We start from the raw sequence: 18,832 nt of genomic DNA, 5'->3' as shown, positions 1-18,832 counted from the left end.
TCCAAGCTATATCTCTGGCCCAATCCTGTTAATATTTAACCAGGAATCATAAACCAAGGAGTCTTGGTTTATCGCCAAGCTTTCTACAATCCACTTTGTACTTTGCCACAAGGCTTCTGCAGTGAATAACGTGGACCCAACAGTACTGGCTAAGCCCCAGTCTGAGCTAGAGTCAGCCCCTGTTCCAAACCAGACACCATTTATAACCTCCACAAAGCAGCAGTGATACAGACAATCCACTGGTTGTTACCATGCCAATATTTAGGCTGGTTGCACACATCTGTCCAAAATCAAACAATTCCTTTGCTGTATAAAGCAAGAGGAAAAGAAGGAAGCAACTGATGTCAAAGAAAAGTAATTCTCCCCTAAGCTAGCTCTGGGCTCACTCTGCTCTTTCACAAACACTTTTTTGCTTTTTCACAAACTCCTCCATTGGTACTGAAGGACACTGACCTCTCTCATTCAGCAGGCTCATCCAGAGACTGTGACCTTATTTAAAAACAAGTCTTTACAGAAGTAATAAGATTAAAATGAGGTCATTAGGGTGAATCTTAATTAAATAACTATGTCCTTATAAAAGGGGGGAGTCTAGGCACAGAGACAAGACACTGGTAGGAGGAAGATGATGTGAAGATACCCAGTATGACAGGAGAGAGCCCAATGAGCTGGAGTGCATGCTTTGTACCACAGGAGGCCTGGATTCAATACCTGACATTGTTTATAGTTCCCTGAGCACCAGAATGTCCCTAAGCCCCAAGTAGCAGCTAGAGCACTAATAGATGTGGCCCCAGAACAAAATAAAAACAAAGGAGAAATAGTATCCCTATAAAACAAGAAGGTTCGAGGCTACCAGAAGCTGGAGGAGAACCAGAACAGTCACTTCTCATGGCCCTTAGAAGAAGTGTGGTCTTGAAAACCCAGGATTTCAGACATCTCTGAACAAATGTGGGATGGTATTTTAAGCCACACACTGTGTGAGAACTTATTACAGAGACCCTAGACAACTAGGAAGTTCAAAAATATCTTGTTAAATAATGAAAGAATCAGTATTGTTTATTTATTACTGTTGAATTCTGTCAAGGAATTTTTTGTAGGCTACGTCACGTAGCTTAGGGGCTATTCAAAGCTCAGTGCTTGGAGGTCTCCTGACAGTGATGGGGCACCAGGAGGTGAAAAAGTTCAAACCTGAATCTTCTCCATTTTCCTTTTAATTTAGTAACTTTGAATTTGGGTCAAATATTGCTACGATAGATGTGTTTTTACTTACTTTATTAGATATCAGGAATATGATAATAAATGATTCTTAATAAGACTCCATATTTCACGAGTGAAAATTAATTCAAAACCCATAAGTGAAAATTATGTTTTTAAAGGGCCAGAGCAGTGCGCAAGGGGTAAGGTGTCTGCCTTGCCCGCAACTAGCCTAGGACAGACCGAGGTTAGATCCCTCGGTGTTCCATATGGTCCCCCAAGCCAGGAGGGATTTCTGAGCACATAATCAGGAGTAACTCCTGAGCGTCACTGGATGTGGTCCCAAAACCAAAAACCCAAAAAAAAAAAAAAATCATGTTTTTAGGGTATCTTAGAGGAATCTATGACATCAAACAGGAGAAAAGTTGTCTGATATGTTCAATGGGAAAGGCAATGCTCGAGTTTTATAAAAGGATTCTAGGTATTAATGTCTTCAACTTTTTTTCCTTAAAAATTAGTATAAATAATATAATGGTAACTGCTTTTACTGGTCTCAAATGAATAGAAAGTGTCCTAATCAGAGGGCAGAGATAATAATGTTCAGGGAGTTTGGGTGCCACTCACAGTAATACTCCACCAATGGTTCAAATGGTTCAATGCTCAGGAACTCAATGCTACTCAGGCCCAGCAGAGTTGGGAGCTATCCAACCCACTCAGGCACTGCTCTGGAGTCACCAAGGTTACTTTCAGCAGTGTTGGCGAGGTGTGGAGAATGGCAGGGCACATGGTGCCAAGGATCAAACTCTGGGCTTCACATGGGAAGACATGTGCACGTATGATCAGTTCTTTGCGCAACCTCACTAATCTCAAAAAATAGTGTTACATGACAGATAATCATCTAGAAAAAGCTAACCCGATTTTCCACACTCACAAAGAAAGAGATTCATGAATACTCACCTATCTTCTCAGGATCAGTAATACCAACTGTCAAATCAAAGTCATCTTCCTGTTCTTCTTCTTCTAGCTTTTTAAACAAAAGACAAGTCATATGACTTGATAAAATAAAGAAAAGCCTACTAATTGTAACCTGTATTAATGGGTATTTTTTCTTCTTAAAAAAATTATATATATATCCTTCCATCAGCATTTAGTTATGTCTGTTTCAGCAATCCTCATAAACTTATTCCCACAATATAAACTGTAGCTTGCTTAACATTCTCTTTTTTTTTTTTTTTTTTTGTGGTTTTTTTTTTGGGTCACACCCGGCAGTGCTCAGGGGTTATTCCTGGCTCCAGGCTCAGAAATCGCTCCTGGCAGACACGGGGGACCATATGGGACACCGGGATTCGAACCGATGACCTCCTGCATGAAAGGCAAACGCCTTACCTCCATGCTATATCTCCGGGCCCGCTTAACATTCTTTAAATGAATTTTCTTTCTTTTTTTTTTTTTTTTTCTTTTTTTGGTTTTTGGGCCACACCCGGCGATGCTCAGGGGTTACTCCTGACTATCTGCTCAGAAATAGCTCCTGGCAGGCACGGGGGACCATATGGGACACCGGGATTCAAACCAACCACCTTTGGTCCTGGATTCGCTGCTTGCAAGGCAAATGCCACTGTGCTATCTCTCCGGCCCTAAATGGATTTTCTTAAGATCTTATTTTGACCAGAATGACAAATTGCTAGATGTTGGATTACTTGCCTCTGACAGATTATGGACGGAATGAAGAAACACTAGTCTCGGGGCCGGGCGGTGGCGCTAGAGGTAAGGTGCCTGCCTTGCCTGCGCTAGCCTTGGATGGACCGCGGTTCGATCCCCCGGTGTCCCACATGGTCCCCCAAGCCAGGAGCGACTTCTGAGCACATAGCCAGGAGTAACCCCTGAGCATCACCGGGTGTAGCCCAAAAAAAAACCAAAAAAAAAAAAAGAAACACTAGTCTCTTAAAGATCTGATAATATTATTGGTACCAAACTCAAAGTCAACGACAACAGAATCAAGATCTACAACAAGTTATACAAAGGGGACCTGTTACACTAGCAGTCCAGGGGGCAAAGGGATGCCTGCTGGCAACAGGGGTAAAGGGAGGTCAAGACTGGTGGTAGGAATTGCCCTAATTTACTGTCACTATGTACCTTAAATATAATTTTGCAAGACTTATAGTTCACATTGGTCTCAATAAAAATTATTTAAAAAAATAAATATTACTAGTGACCAGAATATCTCTATGTTATCCTCTGGGCAATGCATACTGTTCAATAAAGAATCCTTAATTGGATTCTGGCTGTCTACTAACCACAAGTATCTCCTGCAAGAATCATATTTTCTCAAGGCTCATATGCAATTGACCTTCAGAATGTAGCAGCCCTAAATATTTCTTATTTTAAAGAAAATAACACCAATAAGGCCAGGAAATAGCTCAAAAGGACTAGACTGCATGACTTACAGTTGGGAGCCCCAGTTTAAACAGTAATGTCCACTCTTTAAGAAAAATAAGGAAAAAGAAATAAGATACTACAGATTCTCACCTCTTCGTAGCTGGATAAATTGGGCTTAGAAGAACTTGTGGCTTCTTGTGAAGGAGAAATAAGTGCTTTGGCTGGGCCCTTTTTCTGATTATTCTGTGTGCTATCCAGGGAGAGTTCCACAGTAGCATCTAAGAAGTTACAATGAAAACAGAAACAACTTAGGAGGCCCACAGTGGTAGGGCGTTTTTTTCTTACACACAGCCAACCCAAGATGAACGGTGGTTCAATTCCCGGCATCCCCTATGGTTCCCAGAACCTGCCAGGAGAGACTTCTGAGCACAGAGCAAGCAGTAACACTTGAGCACTGCTGGGTGTGACACCCCCCCCCAAAAAAAAACCAAAACACTTTTAAATGAAGGCTATCAATGATGGTCTTGATGGCCAACCTCCAGTTTTTTATGAAGAACCAAGAACAGCAGCAACCATTTTCATTACAAGATTTCATCTTGTAATCTGACATTCTCAAACTACAACAAAAGTAAAGAGCCATTCTTCTGACACAGTTTTAGAAGAATACCACATCCTTTCCAAAAATACCTACTACTTCTACTTAAAATTAAGTAAGAACCAGGGATAGAGCAAAAGCATTGCAGAGTCAAAATAAGTGTTCCAATTAATTTTACTCAAGAATACTCCATTAGGGCCCGGAGAGATAGCACAGTGGCATTTGCCTTGCAAGCAGCCGATCCAGGACCAAAGGTGGTTGGTTCGAATTCCTGTGTCCATTATGTCCCCCATGCCTGCCTGGAGCTATTTCTGAGCAGACAGCCAGTAGTGACCCCTGAGCACCGCCGGGTGTGGCCCAAAAACCAAAAAAAAAAAACCTCCATTATAATATTCTTTAAGTATTTATAACAATAAATAGGATTCATATAGGCATTCCTTTTAGAACCTGTAAAAAGCCTATTATTCTTGTTACAACTATTTGTGATAAAAGTTAAGTTCAGGGGCCGGAGAGATAGCATGGAGGTAAGGCGTTTGCCTTTCATGCAGGAGGTCATCGGTTCGAATCCCGGCGTCCCATATGGTCCCCCGTGCCTGCCAGGAGCAATTTCTGAGCATGGAGCCAGGAATAACCCCTGAGCACTGGCGGGTGTGACCCAAGAAAACCACAAAAAAAAAAAAAAAAAAAGTTAAGTTCAATTATCTGCTTTATAAGTCAATATGACAAAAGAGACAGGCACAATGAGAAAAAGAAAATAAAAAGAATTCATTTGATGAAAACCCCCCCAAAAAAATCAAGCCAAGACATAAACAAATTAAAAAGCACTATTATCTAAATATTCAAAATTGTTCATCTTGGGGCCAGAGCAATAGCACAGTAGGTAGAGCAGGGGTCTCAAACTCTATTTACCTGGGGACCGCAGGAGGCAAAGTCGGGGTGATCCTTGAGTGCAAAGTCAGTAGTAAGCCTTGAACATTGGGGGGGTGTGACCCAAACAACTAAAACAAAACAAAAAAAGATTCCTCTAGGGCAGGGCCACAAAATGTTGTACAGAGGGCTGCAAATGGCCCGTGGGCTGCGAGTTTGAGACCCCTGAGGTAGAGTGTTTGCCTTGGACACAGCTGACTTGAGTTCGATCCCCAGCATCCTTTATGGTCCTCCAGACCTGCCAGAAATAAGCCCTAAGTGCTGCTGGGTGCGGCCAAAAACCAAACGAAACCAAACAAAAAACCCCTAAAAGTTCGAGATCATCTTGGAAAGATTAATCTTTACTGTATGCTTCCCAAAAGGGATATAACAATATCTAATATCAGTTTGTCTTTCAAATGAAAAGCTTTAAAAATATTTAAGAGCTAAATTTATATGGGAAAAATCTCAGCTAAGCGAGAATACCTCATTCTCTAAGTGTTCTAGAGATTTAAAAAGGAAGCTTTGAAAAATTCTCTTTTAGGAATTAACATTTTATTGGAAAATAAAAAGGATGCACTTTAGTTTCAAAACCTAAACAGCTGTTCTTTTTTTCATTTTAATAAGAAAAAAATATTTATCAGAATTTGACCTAATCAATTGTAGCCTTAGGGAACTAAAAGAAAATATCTTTCCTAGACTTCAACTGAACCAGGAAACTGTAAGGTATCACAAGACATGGGTCTTGAATCCTGTGTGTGACAAGGCAAGCCATATTTAGAATCCAGGCAGAAAGGAGATGATAATATATATAGTTTGATACTGGTATGAGCATAAAACAAAATGCATACAGAGGGAGCATTCCAGGATGGTATGGTTTTTTGATACAGCAGTCAATATGTCTAAGATAGACATTATGTGGCCCCCAAGAAACAATGCATTTGAAATCAGTACACCAGTAAGTACTGCTTAATAAAAATCTTTGGCTTATGGGCCAGAATGACAGTACATACTGAGGAGGGCACTTGTCTTACATGACTTCTACTACTCAAGCCATTTTCTTTCCCCTTTTTATTGTGGTATTGTAATTTCTTTTTTTTTAAATCAATATCTTTATTTAAAAACCTTGATTACAAATATGATTGTTGTTGGGTTTCAGTCATGTAAAGAACACTAGTCCCCTTTACCAGTGCAACATTCCCATCACTGTTGTCCCAAATCTCCCTCCTCTCCACCTCACCCCCACCTGTACTCTAGACAGGCTTTCTAGTTCCCTCATTCATTCACATTGTTATGATAGTTCATAATGTAGTTATTTCTCAAACTGCACTCACCACTCTTTGTGGTGAGCTTCAAGTCGTGAGCTGGACCTTCCAGATTCCTCTCTTTGTCTTTGAGGATTATTGCAAAAATGTCTTTTATTTTTCTTAAAACATAGATGAGGGGGACTATTCTGCATCTATCTCTCTCCCTCTGACTTATTTCACTCAGCATAATGAATTCCATGTACATCCATGTATAGGAAAATTTCATGACTTCATTTCTCCTGATGGCTGCATAATATTCTATTGTATATATGCGGTACTATAATTTCTTTTCTTTTTCTTTTTTTTTTTTTTTTGTTTTTGGGTCACACCCAGCAGTGCTCAGGGGACCATATGGGATGTCAGGATTCAAACCACCGTCCTTCTGCATGCAAGGCAAGCACCCTACTTCCATGCTATCTCTCCGGCCCCCGTACTGTAATTTCTTTCCTTTTTTTTTTTTTTGGTTTTTGGGCCACACCCGGCAGTGCTCAGGGGTTACTCCTGGCTGTCTGCTTAGAAATAGCTCCTGGCAGGCACGGGGAACCATATGGGACACCAGGATTCGAATCAACCACCTTTGGTCCTGGATTGGCTGCTTGCAAGGCAAACGCCGCTGTGCTATCTCTCCAGGCCCCGTACTGTAATTTCTAACGCTGTTAATGACAGTTCCATACACACCTCATTCCACACCACACCCCCCACCAAAGTGCCTATCACAACTTTCACCAATACCATAATCCCTCTACCAGTGTCCCAAGGGCCCTCCCCATTCAGCTATCCCCAACCTTGTTCAGCTCTGTAGACACTCCAGTTCTGATGACATTTTAAAAATAAATTATAGTTATGTTTACTCCCTAATCTGTAAGAATCTAGAAAGTAAAACTGAATTTTACATATTCAGGATCCTCTGTAATTGTCTTTTTCTCTTTGATCATATCTGGTGGTAGTCAGGGGCTCTTCTAGCCCTCAAAGCACCTGTCCTGCCAGTAACTGTATTTACAATGAGTGTGCTTTAACAGTGATAAGCCAGAAACATAGTGGTATTTTAGAAATATAATTCGACATAAGACACTATCATCACTGAGAATTACCCAATAGGTAAAATAATATAAAGACAAAACTTGTTTAATCCATACTTGCCTGCAAAGAGATCCTGAGGCTCTTTATCCTGTTCTTCATGGATCCCATTTTCTTTAGAGCCATGGGTGAAAGGCAGAGGAGAAACAATTCTCTTTGGAGATTGGGGCTTATTCTAAAGAAGAAAGAGATCCTCTCAAAAAAATTCGCATTAAAAAAAAAACACAAAAAGTATCCTTTAATGTTGCTTAGAGGAACACATGGATCACTATTACCTGGTGCAATCTTCAGGAAATCATTATTAATGTTAAACTACCTCAGCAAAACTCACTTTCAGGTTTGAAGAAAGAATGCATAGCTTCACAGATAAACTACAGCTCAGAAACTTTACAGACTCAAAAACCAGCCTTAAAAGAAAAACTGAAAGATCTACTTTAAGACAAGACTGACCAACCGACACACCAAACTTTGACACAATAATGGCACTAAATCCCATGACATTTCTTTCTCCCAATGTCAATGGACTAAATGCACCAGTTAAAAGATAGAGTGGCTAAATGGATCAAAAAAATCAATCCAACCTTCTGCTGCCTACAAGAAACACACCTGAATAGTCAGAAAAAACATTGACTCAAAATAAAAAAAAAGGCTGGAGGAAAATCAAGCAAACATCACCCATAAAAAAGCTGGAGTGGCCATACTAATATCAGATGACACAAACTTCATACTCAGAAAAGTTATGAGGGACAAAGATGGACATTTTGTATTAATCAAGGGATATGTACAGCAGGAAGAAATCACTCTCCTAAACATATATGCACCGAATGAGGGGCCAGCAAAATATTTAATACAATTGTTGACAAATCTGAAAAAGAATGTCAGTAACAACACAATAATTGTGCAAGACCTCAACACGGCTTTGTCAACACTTGATAGGTCAACCAGACTGAAACCCAACAAGAATATACTAGACCTGAAAAGAGAAATGGAAGAAAGAGGCCTAGTAGACATATATAGGACACTCCACACCCAGAAACCTGGATACACATTCTTCTCTAATGTACATGGGACATTGTTCCAGGATAGACTACATGCTGCCACATAAACCATACCTCCAAAATATCTAGAGGATAGAAATTTTGCAGGCTACCTTCGCTGACTACAAGGCTCTGAAATTATATGTGAACTCCAAAGGGATGCAGAAGAAAAACTTTAACACCTGGAAGTTAAACAGCCTCATACTGAATAACCAGTGGGTCCAAGATGAAATCAAAGAGGAAATCAAAACTTTCCAGGAAACAAATGACAATAAAAACACAAACTATCAGAAACTATGGGACACAGCAAAAGTGGTACTGAGAGGAAAATTTATAGCTTTGCAAGCACACATCAGGAAGGAAGAAGGGGCATACCTGAATAGCCTAAAGACACAGCTCATAGAATTAGAAAATACTCAACAAAAGGAACCAAAAATAGGGAGTCAGAAGGAAATAACAAAGCTGAGAGCAGAAATCAACGAAGTGGAAACCCAAAAAACAATCTGAAAGATCAAGGAAAGCAGAAGTTGGTTCTCTTATATGACTGAAACCCAAGCACAATCATGTTTGTAACCAAGGTGTTTAAATAAAATGTTATTTAAAAAAAAAAAGTTAAACTGCTGCCCAGAGCTCAGGAACACACATCTTAGATTTTATTTTAACACCTTAGGGCTAAGTAAGAGACATCACAGCAGGTAGGGCATTTGCCTTGCATGTAGCCAACCAAAAGGTTTATCCCTATATGGTCCTTGAGTGATCCCTAAGTGCAAAGCCAGGAGTAAACCCTTAGTACCATTGGGTGTAGCCCAAAGATCAAAAAACAAACAAAAAAATAATCTTCCTGAAATACCTTGCATGAAAGCACGTAATACCAATAGTAATGTGTCCTCAAACATTCAAAAGAACCTGCCCAAATATATTTCTCCTCACTTTTATTTTTCATCTTTCAAATGCTGACAGTTAACATTCTTGTAGCAGGACACTACCAGGAGCCCAGAATTCAAGCTCTGATGGTGGCTTACTCCTAGGCCTTGACTAAACTGTTCACTAGAGTCCCATTTTCCCTGCTACTATGCCTTCTCAACAAACAAAAGAGGAACACATTATCCCTAATGCTGTCTGTAAATTATTTATTCATCTCTTTCATATCCTTGACTTATAGACACAATTTTCAACTATACCTGTGTCTTGCCAGCAGAATAAAAACCAATCATGCTTAACTTAGTGGACACATAGTGAAAAATCAGTCCAAAGTTTTTATCAAAAGATCAGTGATCAGGTACAAACAAGGACAGGGTGGGGTCCCAAATCAGTAACAGCAGAATCAAAACAGGACTATAAAAAAAGGAACAGAAAATTCTGACTTCAAAGCATTAGTCGTCTCCCTAACGCCCCATCCAAAGAGAGCTGGCCTTCAAGTTTTACTTAAAATCAGATTCAAAAGAAACTGAATGGAAATATCTTAAAGCTAGATGATATGGACTCCTGTTCATGGTATTGCACATTCATAATACAGTCTGTAACAAATAAGAGTACTTATCAAAAAACATACTCACTTTATTATATAATCAGGACCTAGCACACTCACATCACATAAACAAAACTTACTAAAACATTCACAAACATACTTTTTATATGCTATGGCAAAGATTAAAAAGCAAAATTTTAGGGGCTGGAGAGATGGCATGGAGGTAGGGCAAATGCATGCAGAAGGTCAGTGGTTCGAATCCTGGCATCCCATGTGGTCCCAGGAACGATTTTTGAGCGTGGAGCCAGGAGTGACCCCTTAGCACTGCCAGGTGTGATCCAAAAACCAAAAATCACACAAAAAAAGCACAAAATTTTAATCAGTATTAAGACATAACTATATCCAAAATCTAACTGGTATCAAATTAAACTTTTAGGGGGGTCTTTTATTGTTTTGTTTTGGGGCCACACCCAGAGACACTCAGGAGTTGCTCCTGGCTCTGTGCTCAGAAATCTCTCCTTACAGGCTCAGGAACCATATGGGATGCTAGGAACTGAACCGAGATTGATCCTGGGTGGGCCAAGTGCAAGGCAAAGGCCCTATCCCTGTACTATCTCTCCGGCCTATTTTAGGAGGGTCTTATTTTGGAGGAGAGGAGGCATACATAGTAACAAAATACTAAAATTAATTTTTTGATCATTACTGAAAATAAGCCTTGGTTTATTTATTTGTTTTTGGTTTTTTTTTGGTTTTTGGGCCACACCCGGCGGTGCTCAGGGGTTACTCCTGGCTGTCTGCTCAGAAATAGCTCCTGGCAGGCACGGGGGACCATATGGGACACTGGGATTCGAACCAACCACCTTTGGTCCTGGATCGGCTGCTTGCAAGGCAAACACCGCTGTGCTATCTCTCCGGGCCCCGGTTTATTTATAATCCATATTATAAAAACTTACTAATAGTAAGTCATATAACTATCACGTGTTTCAAGAAAATTAATTTCAGGGCTGGAGAGATAGCACAATGGTAGGGCAATCTGCCTTGCATGCAGCAACAATGGGAGGGACATGGTTGATTCCTGGCATTCCATATGATTCCCTAGCTTGCCAGGGGCGATTTCTGAGTGCAGAGCCAGGAGTAACCCCTAAGCACTGCTGGGTGCGGCCCAAAAACAAATCAATTAATAAAGTTAAAAAAAAAAACTAATTTCAAAGTAACATAAAATTAATCTACAATGAGGCTTAAGAGAGCTGAAGGTTCTTAAGGGGCTAAATACATGCTTTTAATGCCAGAGCCCAGACACCACATTAGCCAGAAGTCAATAGCAAGTAACCAGTCAAGGAGCAGCACAGAAGCAAAACCAGCTGTAGCCCCAAAGCAAAAACAAAACAAAATAAAACAAAAATAAAACAAAACAAAAAACAATGACGAGCTGGCATGGTGGCACTAGAGGTAAGGTATCTGCCTTGCCAGCGCTAGCCTAGGACGGACAGCAGTTCGATCACCCCAGCATCCCATATGGTCCCTGGAGCCAGGAGCGACTTCTGAGCGCATAGCTAGGAGTAACCCCTGAGTGTTACTGGATGTGCCCCCCCCCCCCAAAAAAAAAAAAAACAATGACAGTGATGTGTTTGAGTCAAAACACTAAAAAAAAAAAAAAGCTCTGCCTACTTGTACTCTCTTGCACTCTATTGGGGGTATGGGGGAGGTACTACTCAAGAGACTATCCAAAGTGCTGGAAATCAAACTGGGAATCAACCAGTCAGGGCTTTAACCCTTCGTCTCTCAAACTGCCCCTCAAACACCACCATTTAGTAAAGAAAAATTTTGCCTTTAGTTATCGAATACTAACTAGCCTAGGACATCCAACACTTGCTGGTTCTCTTTGGCTGTGAATTCTCGAAGGTGGTTCAACTGATTAGCCACTCTGAAAGTTCAAATGCTTCATTTGAAGAACCTCAAATCCTACTTCTCAGAAGAAAGATATGCCAACAATAGACACTTAATTGAGGAACAGGTTTTTTTCATTCAATACTAGTCCAAGACTTGAGGCTGAGACCACTAAATTTATTTTCTCAGGAAGGAAAATGTGGCCTTGCCTCCCTTGGAAAACTGGCAAGCTACAGCAGTACTGGCTAACTTCCCTTTCTGGGATTCAGTTCTGATTTCGTCCTCATGTTGCTTAACTGCCCTTTGCTCCATGCAGAAAATTCTTGCATTTATTATATTTATTATATTATGTTTAGGGATTTCAAAAGAGCAGTGCTGGTGGAACTCAAGTACATTTTAGAAGACACACACACACACACACACCAGAGCAGTGCTGGTGGAACTTAAGTACACACACACACACACACACACACACACACACACACCCAAGTACACACACACACACACACCCCCAGAGCATTGATGGTGGAACTCAAGTACATTTTAGAAGTAGACTCAAGTACACACACACACACACACACACACACACACATACACACACACACACACACACACACACACACACCAGAGCAGTGCTGGTGGAACGCAAGTACATTTTAGAAGACACACACACACACACACACACACACACACACACATGTCCAATCCAAAATAAATGCGCAAAAATAAATTAAAAATGTTAAAAATAACTCTGCTTGTGGAGAGAGGACTCATTTTTAGACATTGCAGAAAATTAATATGATTTAGTTAAGATCAGACTGAGCTATGGACTTGTGTGAGTTAATAACAGTATATGGGGGCCGGAGAGATAGCATGGAGGTAAGGCGTTTACCTTTCATGCAGAAGGTCATCAGTTCGAATCCTGGCGTCCCATATGGTCCCCCGTGCATGCCAGGAGCAATTTCTGAGCACGGAGCCAGGAAAAACCCCTGAGCACTGCCGGGTGTGACCCAAAAACCACAAAAAAAAAAAAAAAAACAAAAAACAGTATATGAAGGCTAAGACAAATAGGAGAAGCTATATCCCCAATGACAGATAATAGAGTCATGATAAATGTCCTAAAAAAGTTACCTTGTGGCCCCTTGCATAAACTTACTACTTCTTTGGTCATCTTATTTCCAGGGAGAAATAAGAAAGTTGAGCAGGCTATTATTTTCTTTTGCTGATGCAACCAATTATTACCAATTAGTACAAGTTTAACAACTTAACATTTTTCAAAATCTAAATGTTACAAATTTATTTTTATTTATTTATTCCTTATATTTATTTATTTATTTATTTATTTATTTATTTATTTTTTGGCTTTTGCTCAGCTCATTGTGCTAGCTCCCTCTTCCTTAGTAGGTTTCTTCATGATTGACTATTCCTACTGTTCTTAACTGTACTTCTAAAAGTTACTCTGCATAACAGTGTTTTTTGTTTGATTCTTTGGGAGATTCAAACTGCACATCAAAACACAATTTTTAGCAAAAGGCTCATGCCCTGTGGAGTTCCGTGGCTGTATGGTTGGTACTCAGCCCTTTGAGCTTTCTCTCCAGTACCATAACTGTTTTGTTGTTTTTCAGGTGGTGGTGGTATGGAGGAGGGGCATCAAATCTGGACATGCTTAAGGGTCATTCTTAAATGATTGGGTCATATCCCAGTTCATAGGTGGAGCTGGGGAATCTAACTCGAATTGGCTCCATGCAAGGCAACACCTTATCTCATGTACTGTTTCTCCAGCTTACCTGTAAATGTTTGTAAGCACAAATTTGCTGCTTGGTTTTGTTATAAGTGCTTTAGTCATTTATAACTGATAGTAATATATATACTCATAGGTAAATGTCTTTTCATGTGCAGTATTTAGCCATATTGTCTGTAAACACTTGCTTTTGGATTATAAATTACATCGGGTGAAATGATAAGAGGCTGAAGGGCTAGGGCTAGAGCTCAGAAGTAGAGAACTTGCCTGATATTTGTTTAGTTTCAGTCCCCAGCACCACAAAAAAAGAAAAGGCAAGACAAGATTAGAAGTTTAAATTTAACCTTTTTCACATAGACCTAATGAGGGTATTCTTGGAAAATTCAGCAACTGACCAAAATATTTGTTTTAATACTTAATTTGAATTGCAAATACTATTTTTTTTTTTTTTTTTGGTTTTTTGGGCCACACCCGGCAGTGCTCAGGGGTCACTCCTGGCTGTCTGCTCAGAAATAGCTCCTGGCAGGCACGGGGGACCATATGGGACACTGGGATTCGAACCAACCACCTTAGGTCCTGGATCGGCTGCTTGCAAGGCAAACACCGCTGTGCTATCCCTCCGGGCCCAGCAAATACTATTCTAATAAATTTAGATACCCCCCTTTTGTTGTGATGCCTGTGGTTTGGTTATTTGCATGGCTATGGCACTTGCACCCCTGGTTGTGGTCCTCCCAGGTGGTGGAGTTTCACACACTTGGCCCTAGTGATCACATATTTTTAGTTCAAACTTTTATTTTCAGCCATAGATGGTCACACTTGAGTTGTGACAATTGCACATGCCTGACTGCAGTGTGCTGGATATCACACTGAAGTAGCCCTGGTGGTCCCACAGAGAACTTCCACGACTGAGGAAGCCAGAGCATTAGGATAGCAGGCTCGGGGTGTGGGCCAAAAATAAAAGTTCTAGAACTGTACTCAGTATGTCTGAACTGGCTTGGAGCATTTGGACAGCACTAAAAAGCAGATCAAACAGAGGGATTCTTGGTGTGAGGGTGGCACTTCTGCCACTGAGCTGTCTCCCCAGAGCCCAAATCATAGTTATTTTAATCTTAAAACTCTACAGTACTGGGGCCGGAGAGATAGCACAGTGGCGTTTGCCTTGCAAGCAGCTGACCTAGGACCTAAGGTGGTTGGTTTGAATCCCGGTGTCCCATATGGTCCCCTGTGCCTGCCAGGAGCTATTTCTGAGCAGACAGCCGGGAATAACCCCTAAGCACTGCCAGGTGTATCCCAAAAACCAAAAAAAAAAAAAAAAAAAAACCTAAACAAAAACAAAAGAACTCTATACAGTACAGGTTAATCCACTGCTATGAGGAAAATAACTAACAAAAATAGTTATCCTTTTGGAGGATAGATGAAGAAGAAAGATCTTTAATGGTTGACTGGAAATTTATTTTAAATTGGGCTGTAAGAGAAGTAGCATGATTTGGAATCAGATTTGTGGTTTCTATTGGGAGACTGCTGCCCCTTCATATATAGGTGATAAGGTCACTGATGGTTTGACTCTTCATTCTTGGTTAGGTTACCTGGGAAAATAGGAATATTTTCTCTCTATTGGTCCTGGAAGCTGCTCAGCACATTTCAGTAACTGTTAGCATAAATAAATCACGAGAGGGGCCGGAGAGATAGTATGGAGATAGGGCATTAGCCTTGCGTGCAGAAGGATGGTGGTTAGAATCCCAGCATCCCATATGGTCCCTAGAGCCTGCCAGGAGCGATTTCTGAAAGTAGAGCCAGGAGTAACCCCTAAGCGCTGCCAGGTGTGACTCAAAAACAAAAACAAACAAACAAACAAACAAACAAAAAAACAACAACAAAAAATCACAAGAATATGATAGTTACCAGAGCAAAAGCAACCATAAGTATTTCAGCTCCAGGAAAAGCATGTTACACAACTTTTCCTGGCTTGCTCTTTGCTTAGTCAAGTGAACAGCTGGGGCTTCATTCTGCTTTAAAAGCAGATTTCAACAGGATTTGCTGTTTTTCTTTCTAGGGGCTGTATCCAGTGATGCTGGGGTAGGAAAGGGCGAGGACATGATTTTCTTGACAGCTAAGCTTGGCACAGCTCATGCAGGTTGCAGTTGCTTTTTCTCTAGAAGCTACTGCTCTCACTTTTATTGGGGAAGGGGCGGAGGGACCAACACATGGTGGTGCTTAAGATTAGTACAGGATCTGTACTCAGTAATCACTCCTGGTAGTGCTCAGGACCATAAGGGTTAGCCATGAGCAAGGCAGGCACCTTATCCGCTATGCTATCTCTCCTGCTCACTCACTGGTTTTCTAAACCTTCCACAAGTTTGAAGTTCTGTCAGTTTGAGACATAAAGATTTTTACAAAAAAAAATTTTTTTTTTACAAATTTTTGTAATTTTAGGGAAAAACGGCAAATTCAGTGGAATGTCTGGAACTAAGTTTCAGTAAGTCACAGTTTCCAAATTCATTCTAAGATTTTTATTTTATTTTATTTTATTTTATTTTTGGTTTTTGGGCCACACCTGGCATTGCTCAGGGGTTACTCCTGCCTGTCTGCTCAGAAATAGCTCCTGGCAGGCATGGGGGACCATATGGGACACCGGGATTCGAACCAACCACCTTTGGTCCTGGATCGGCTGCTTGCAAGGCAAACGCCGCTGTGCTATCTCTCTGGGCCCAGATTGTTGTTTTTTTTTTAACCAGGTCAGGCTGATCAGACTTGGGTTTATTTCCTCATATTTACTCACCTACGCTAATTTTCTATTTCATTAGTTCCTCTAACCTTAAAAGATTCTTTGACCACGGGCCGGGCGGTGGCGCTGGAGGTAAGGTGCCTGCCTTGCCTGCGCTAGCCTAGGACGGACCTCGGTTCAATCCCCCGGCGTTCCATATGGTCCCCCAAGAAGCCAGGAGCAACTTCTGAGCGCATAGCCAGGAGTAACCCCTGAGCGTCACAGGGTGTGGCCCAAAAACCAAAAAAAAAAAAAAAAAAAAGATTCTTTGACCATTATTTTGTACTCCAGACCCATTAGCCATCTTAGTGATTACCCAGTGATGGAGATCCAACCTACAGCTTCACACATACAATGCAGTCCTTTACTGTTTAGCTACATGTGCCCTAGAATTATATATTGTAGGGTCACTTCTAGCAATGTTCTGGAGACCCTCTGATGCCAAGAATCAAACCCAGGCCTCCTGCATGCAAAGCATGCACTACAGTTTTTTGTAGTATTTTGGGCTACCCCTGGTTCTGCAGTAGAAAGTATTCCTGGCAATCTCAGGGGACTATATGGACTGCTGGAGATTAAACCTGGGTCAACCACATTCAAGGCAAACAAACACTCTACTCACTGTGCTACTGCTCTGGCCCTTTCACTACAATTTATTTGAGTTAACTCCTTGCTCCAGATATTTATATTTGTAAAAAACAGGAATGGAGGTTGGAGGGGTGATGAGGACAGTGGTAGAGTCCTGGGCACACTCCTGAAGGAGAAGGCACAGTAACTTTGTACATCAAAACACTCTTTGTAACCATGTTACCTCAATTATTTAACATCAAATGTAGAAGATTACATTGGAGGGCCCGGAGAGATAGCACAGCGGCATTTGCCTTGCAAGCAGCCAATCCAGGACCAAAGGTGGTTGGTTCGAATCCCGGTGTCCCATATGGTCCCCCGTGCCTGCCAGGAGCTATTTCTGAGCAGACAGCCAGGAGTAACCCCTAAGCACCGCAGGGTGTGGCCCCCCCCAAAAAACAAAAAAAAACAAACATTGGAAACCAATTATATTGAAATGTAGTTATCTAAATGTCAGAATAATTTTCATTTAGTAACATGTGCTTTAATCCTTAATAGGATTTAGGGGCAAGTATAACAATTTTTTTCTTTTTGTTTTTTGTTTTTGGGTCCCACCGGCAGCGCTCAGGGGTTACTCCTGGCTCTATGCTCAGAAATTGCTCCTGGCAGGCTCGGGGAACCATATGTGGTGCCAGGATTCGAACCACCGACCTTCTGCATGCAAGGCAAATGCCTTACCTCATGCTATCTCTCCGGTCCCCAAGTATAACAATTTTAAAGATTTTAGAGATGAGCATAAATATTCTTTGAGATATATCTGTAACCACCACATAACATTAAAATCTCATATTTGTTGGTCCCAAATTCGGCTATTACTACAATGGTCTCTATTTCATTTCTTTTAAATTGAAAATGATGAGTTTTGGGGTCAGAGGTAATTCCAACTGTTCATGCTTTGTATATTTGAGTCTGAGGTTGAGCCTGAGCACCACATGGTTCCTTTCAAGCATTCTTAGTTATGTTGATAGAGTAAACCTGAGCCATGGAACATGGATGTCTTCTAGAGGCCGAGAAGGAGGAAGGAAATGGATTCACCTAGAACCTCCAGGAAGGAACTCTGTCCTGATAGCACCTTACTGAGATTTGTACTGACTTCTACAACAGATCTGATTAAAAATTTTACATCTGGGGCCGGGCGGTGGCGCTAGAGGTAAGGTGCCTGCCTTGCCTGTGCTAGCCTAGGACGGACCTCGGTTCGATCCCCCAGCATCCCATATGGTCCCCCAAGCCAGGAGCGACTTCTGAGCGCATAGCCAGGAGTAACCCCTGAGCGTCACTGGGTGTGGCCCCAAATAAAAAAACCAAAAAAAAAAAAAATTTTACATGTGGGGAGCCCCAAGTTCAATTCCAGCAATGCATGGTTCCCAGAGCACAGAGCCACGAGTAACTCCTAAACTGTCATTGTGTATAGACTGAGAACTTACTGAGTATATATTATCCCACTGAGATTACATGATTTATGCAAAACAGAAAATTAAAATATTAGGGTCTGAAGAGCTAGCATAGGGGTTAAGTCATATATAGTGATTCCCTGTTAGATCCCAGAAATGCAGGTTCTGACCATCACCCTTTGTAGTTCTGAAAGTGCTAAACCCCATGCACAAATAAATGTGGCCATACAGGTCCCTGAACACAACTCTTACAATTAGTAACCAGCCAATGCCCAAGAATCACAAGGAATGACCCCTGGGCCTCCTGAACATTCCTTGAGCTGCTCCCCTATTAGGTGTGGTACAAGCCCAAATCAAAAAGTAAAAACACTCCCTTAGTTCCTAAAGTGTGCGGCTCTGTTCCTAAGTGTGACATCCCTCACCCCCTTGGTGCATCGAGAGAACTACCACAACTAATTGGCCATGACC

General features: G+C 41.1%; 1 protein-coding gene across 1 annotated transcript in view; it reads right to left on the bottom strand.

The window, feature by feature from the left end:
- The window catches only part of SNX1 (sorting nexin 1), a 46,761-nt gene that overhangs the window by 16,996 nt on the left and 10,933 nt on the right, over nucleotides 1–18,832 (bottom strand). The window contains exons 2-4 of the mRNA XM_049784148.1: nucleotides 7,516–7,627; nucleotides 3,718–3,845; nucleotides 2,149–2,215 (exon numbers count right to left, since the gene is read on the bottom strand). Of these exons, the coding sequence (XP_049640105.1) occupies nucleotides 2,149–2,215; nucleotides 3,718–3,845; nucleotides 7,516–7,627 (307 nt within the window). The remainder of the gene's footprint in view (nucleotides 1–2,148; nucleotides 2,216–3,717; nucleotides 3,846–7,515; nucleotides 7,628–18,832) is intronic.

This window comes from Suncus etruscus, chromosome 1, assembly GCF_024139225.1.
Source record: "Suncus etruscus isolate mSunEtr1 chromosome 1, mSunEtr1.pri.cur, whole genome shotgun sequence".
Taxonomy (NCBI): domain Eukaryota; kingdom Metazoa; phylum Chordata; class Mammalia; order Eulipotyphla; family Soricidae; genus Suncus; species Suncus etruscus.
This window is presented reverse-complemented; position numbering and strand designations above follow the sequence as displayed.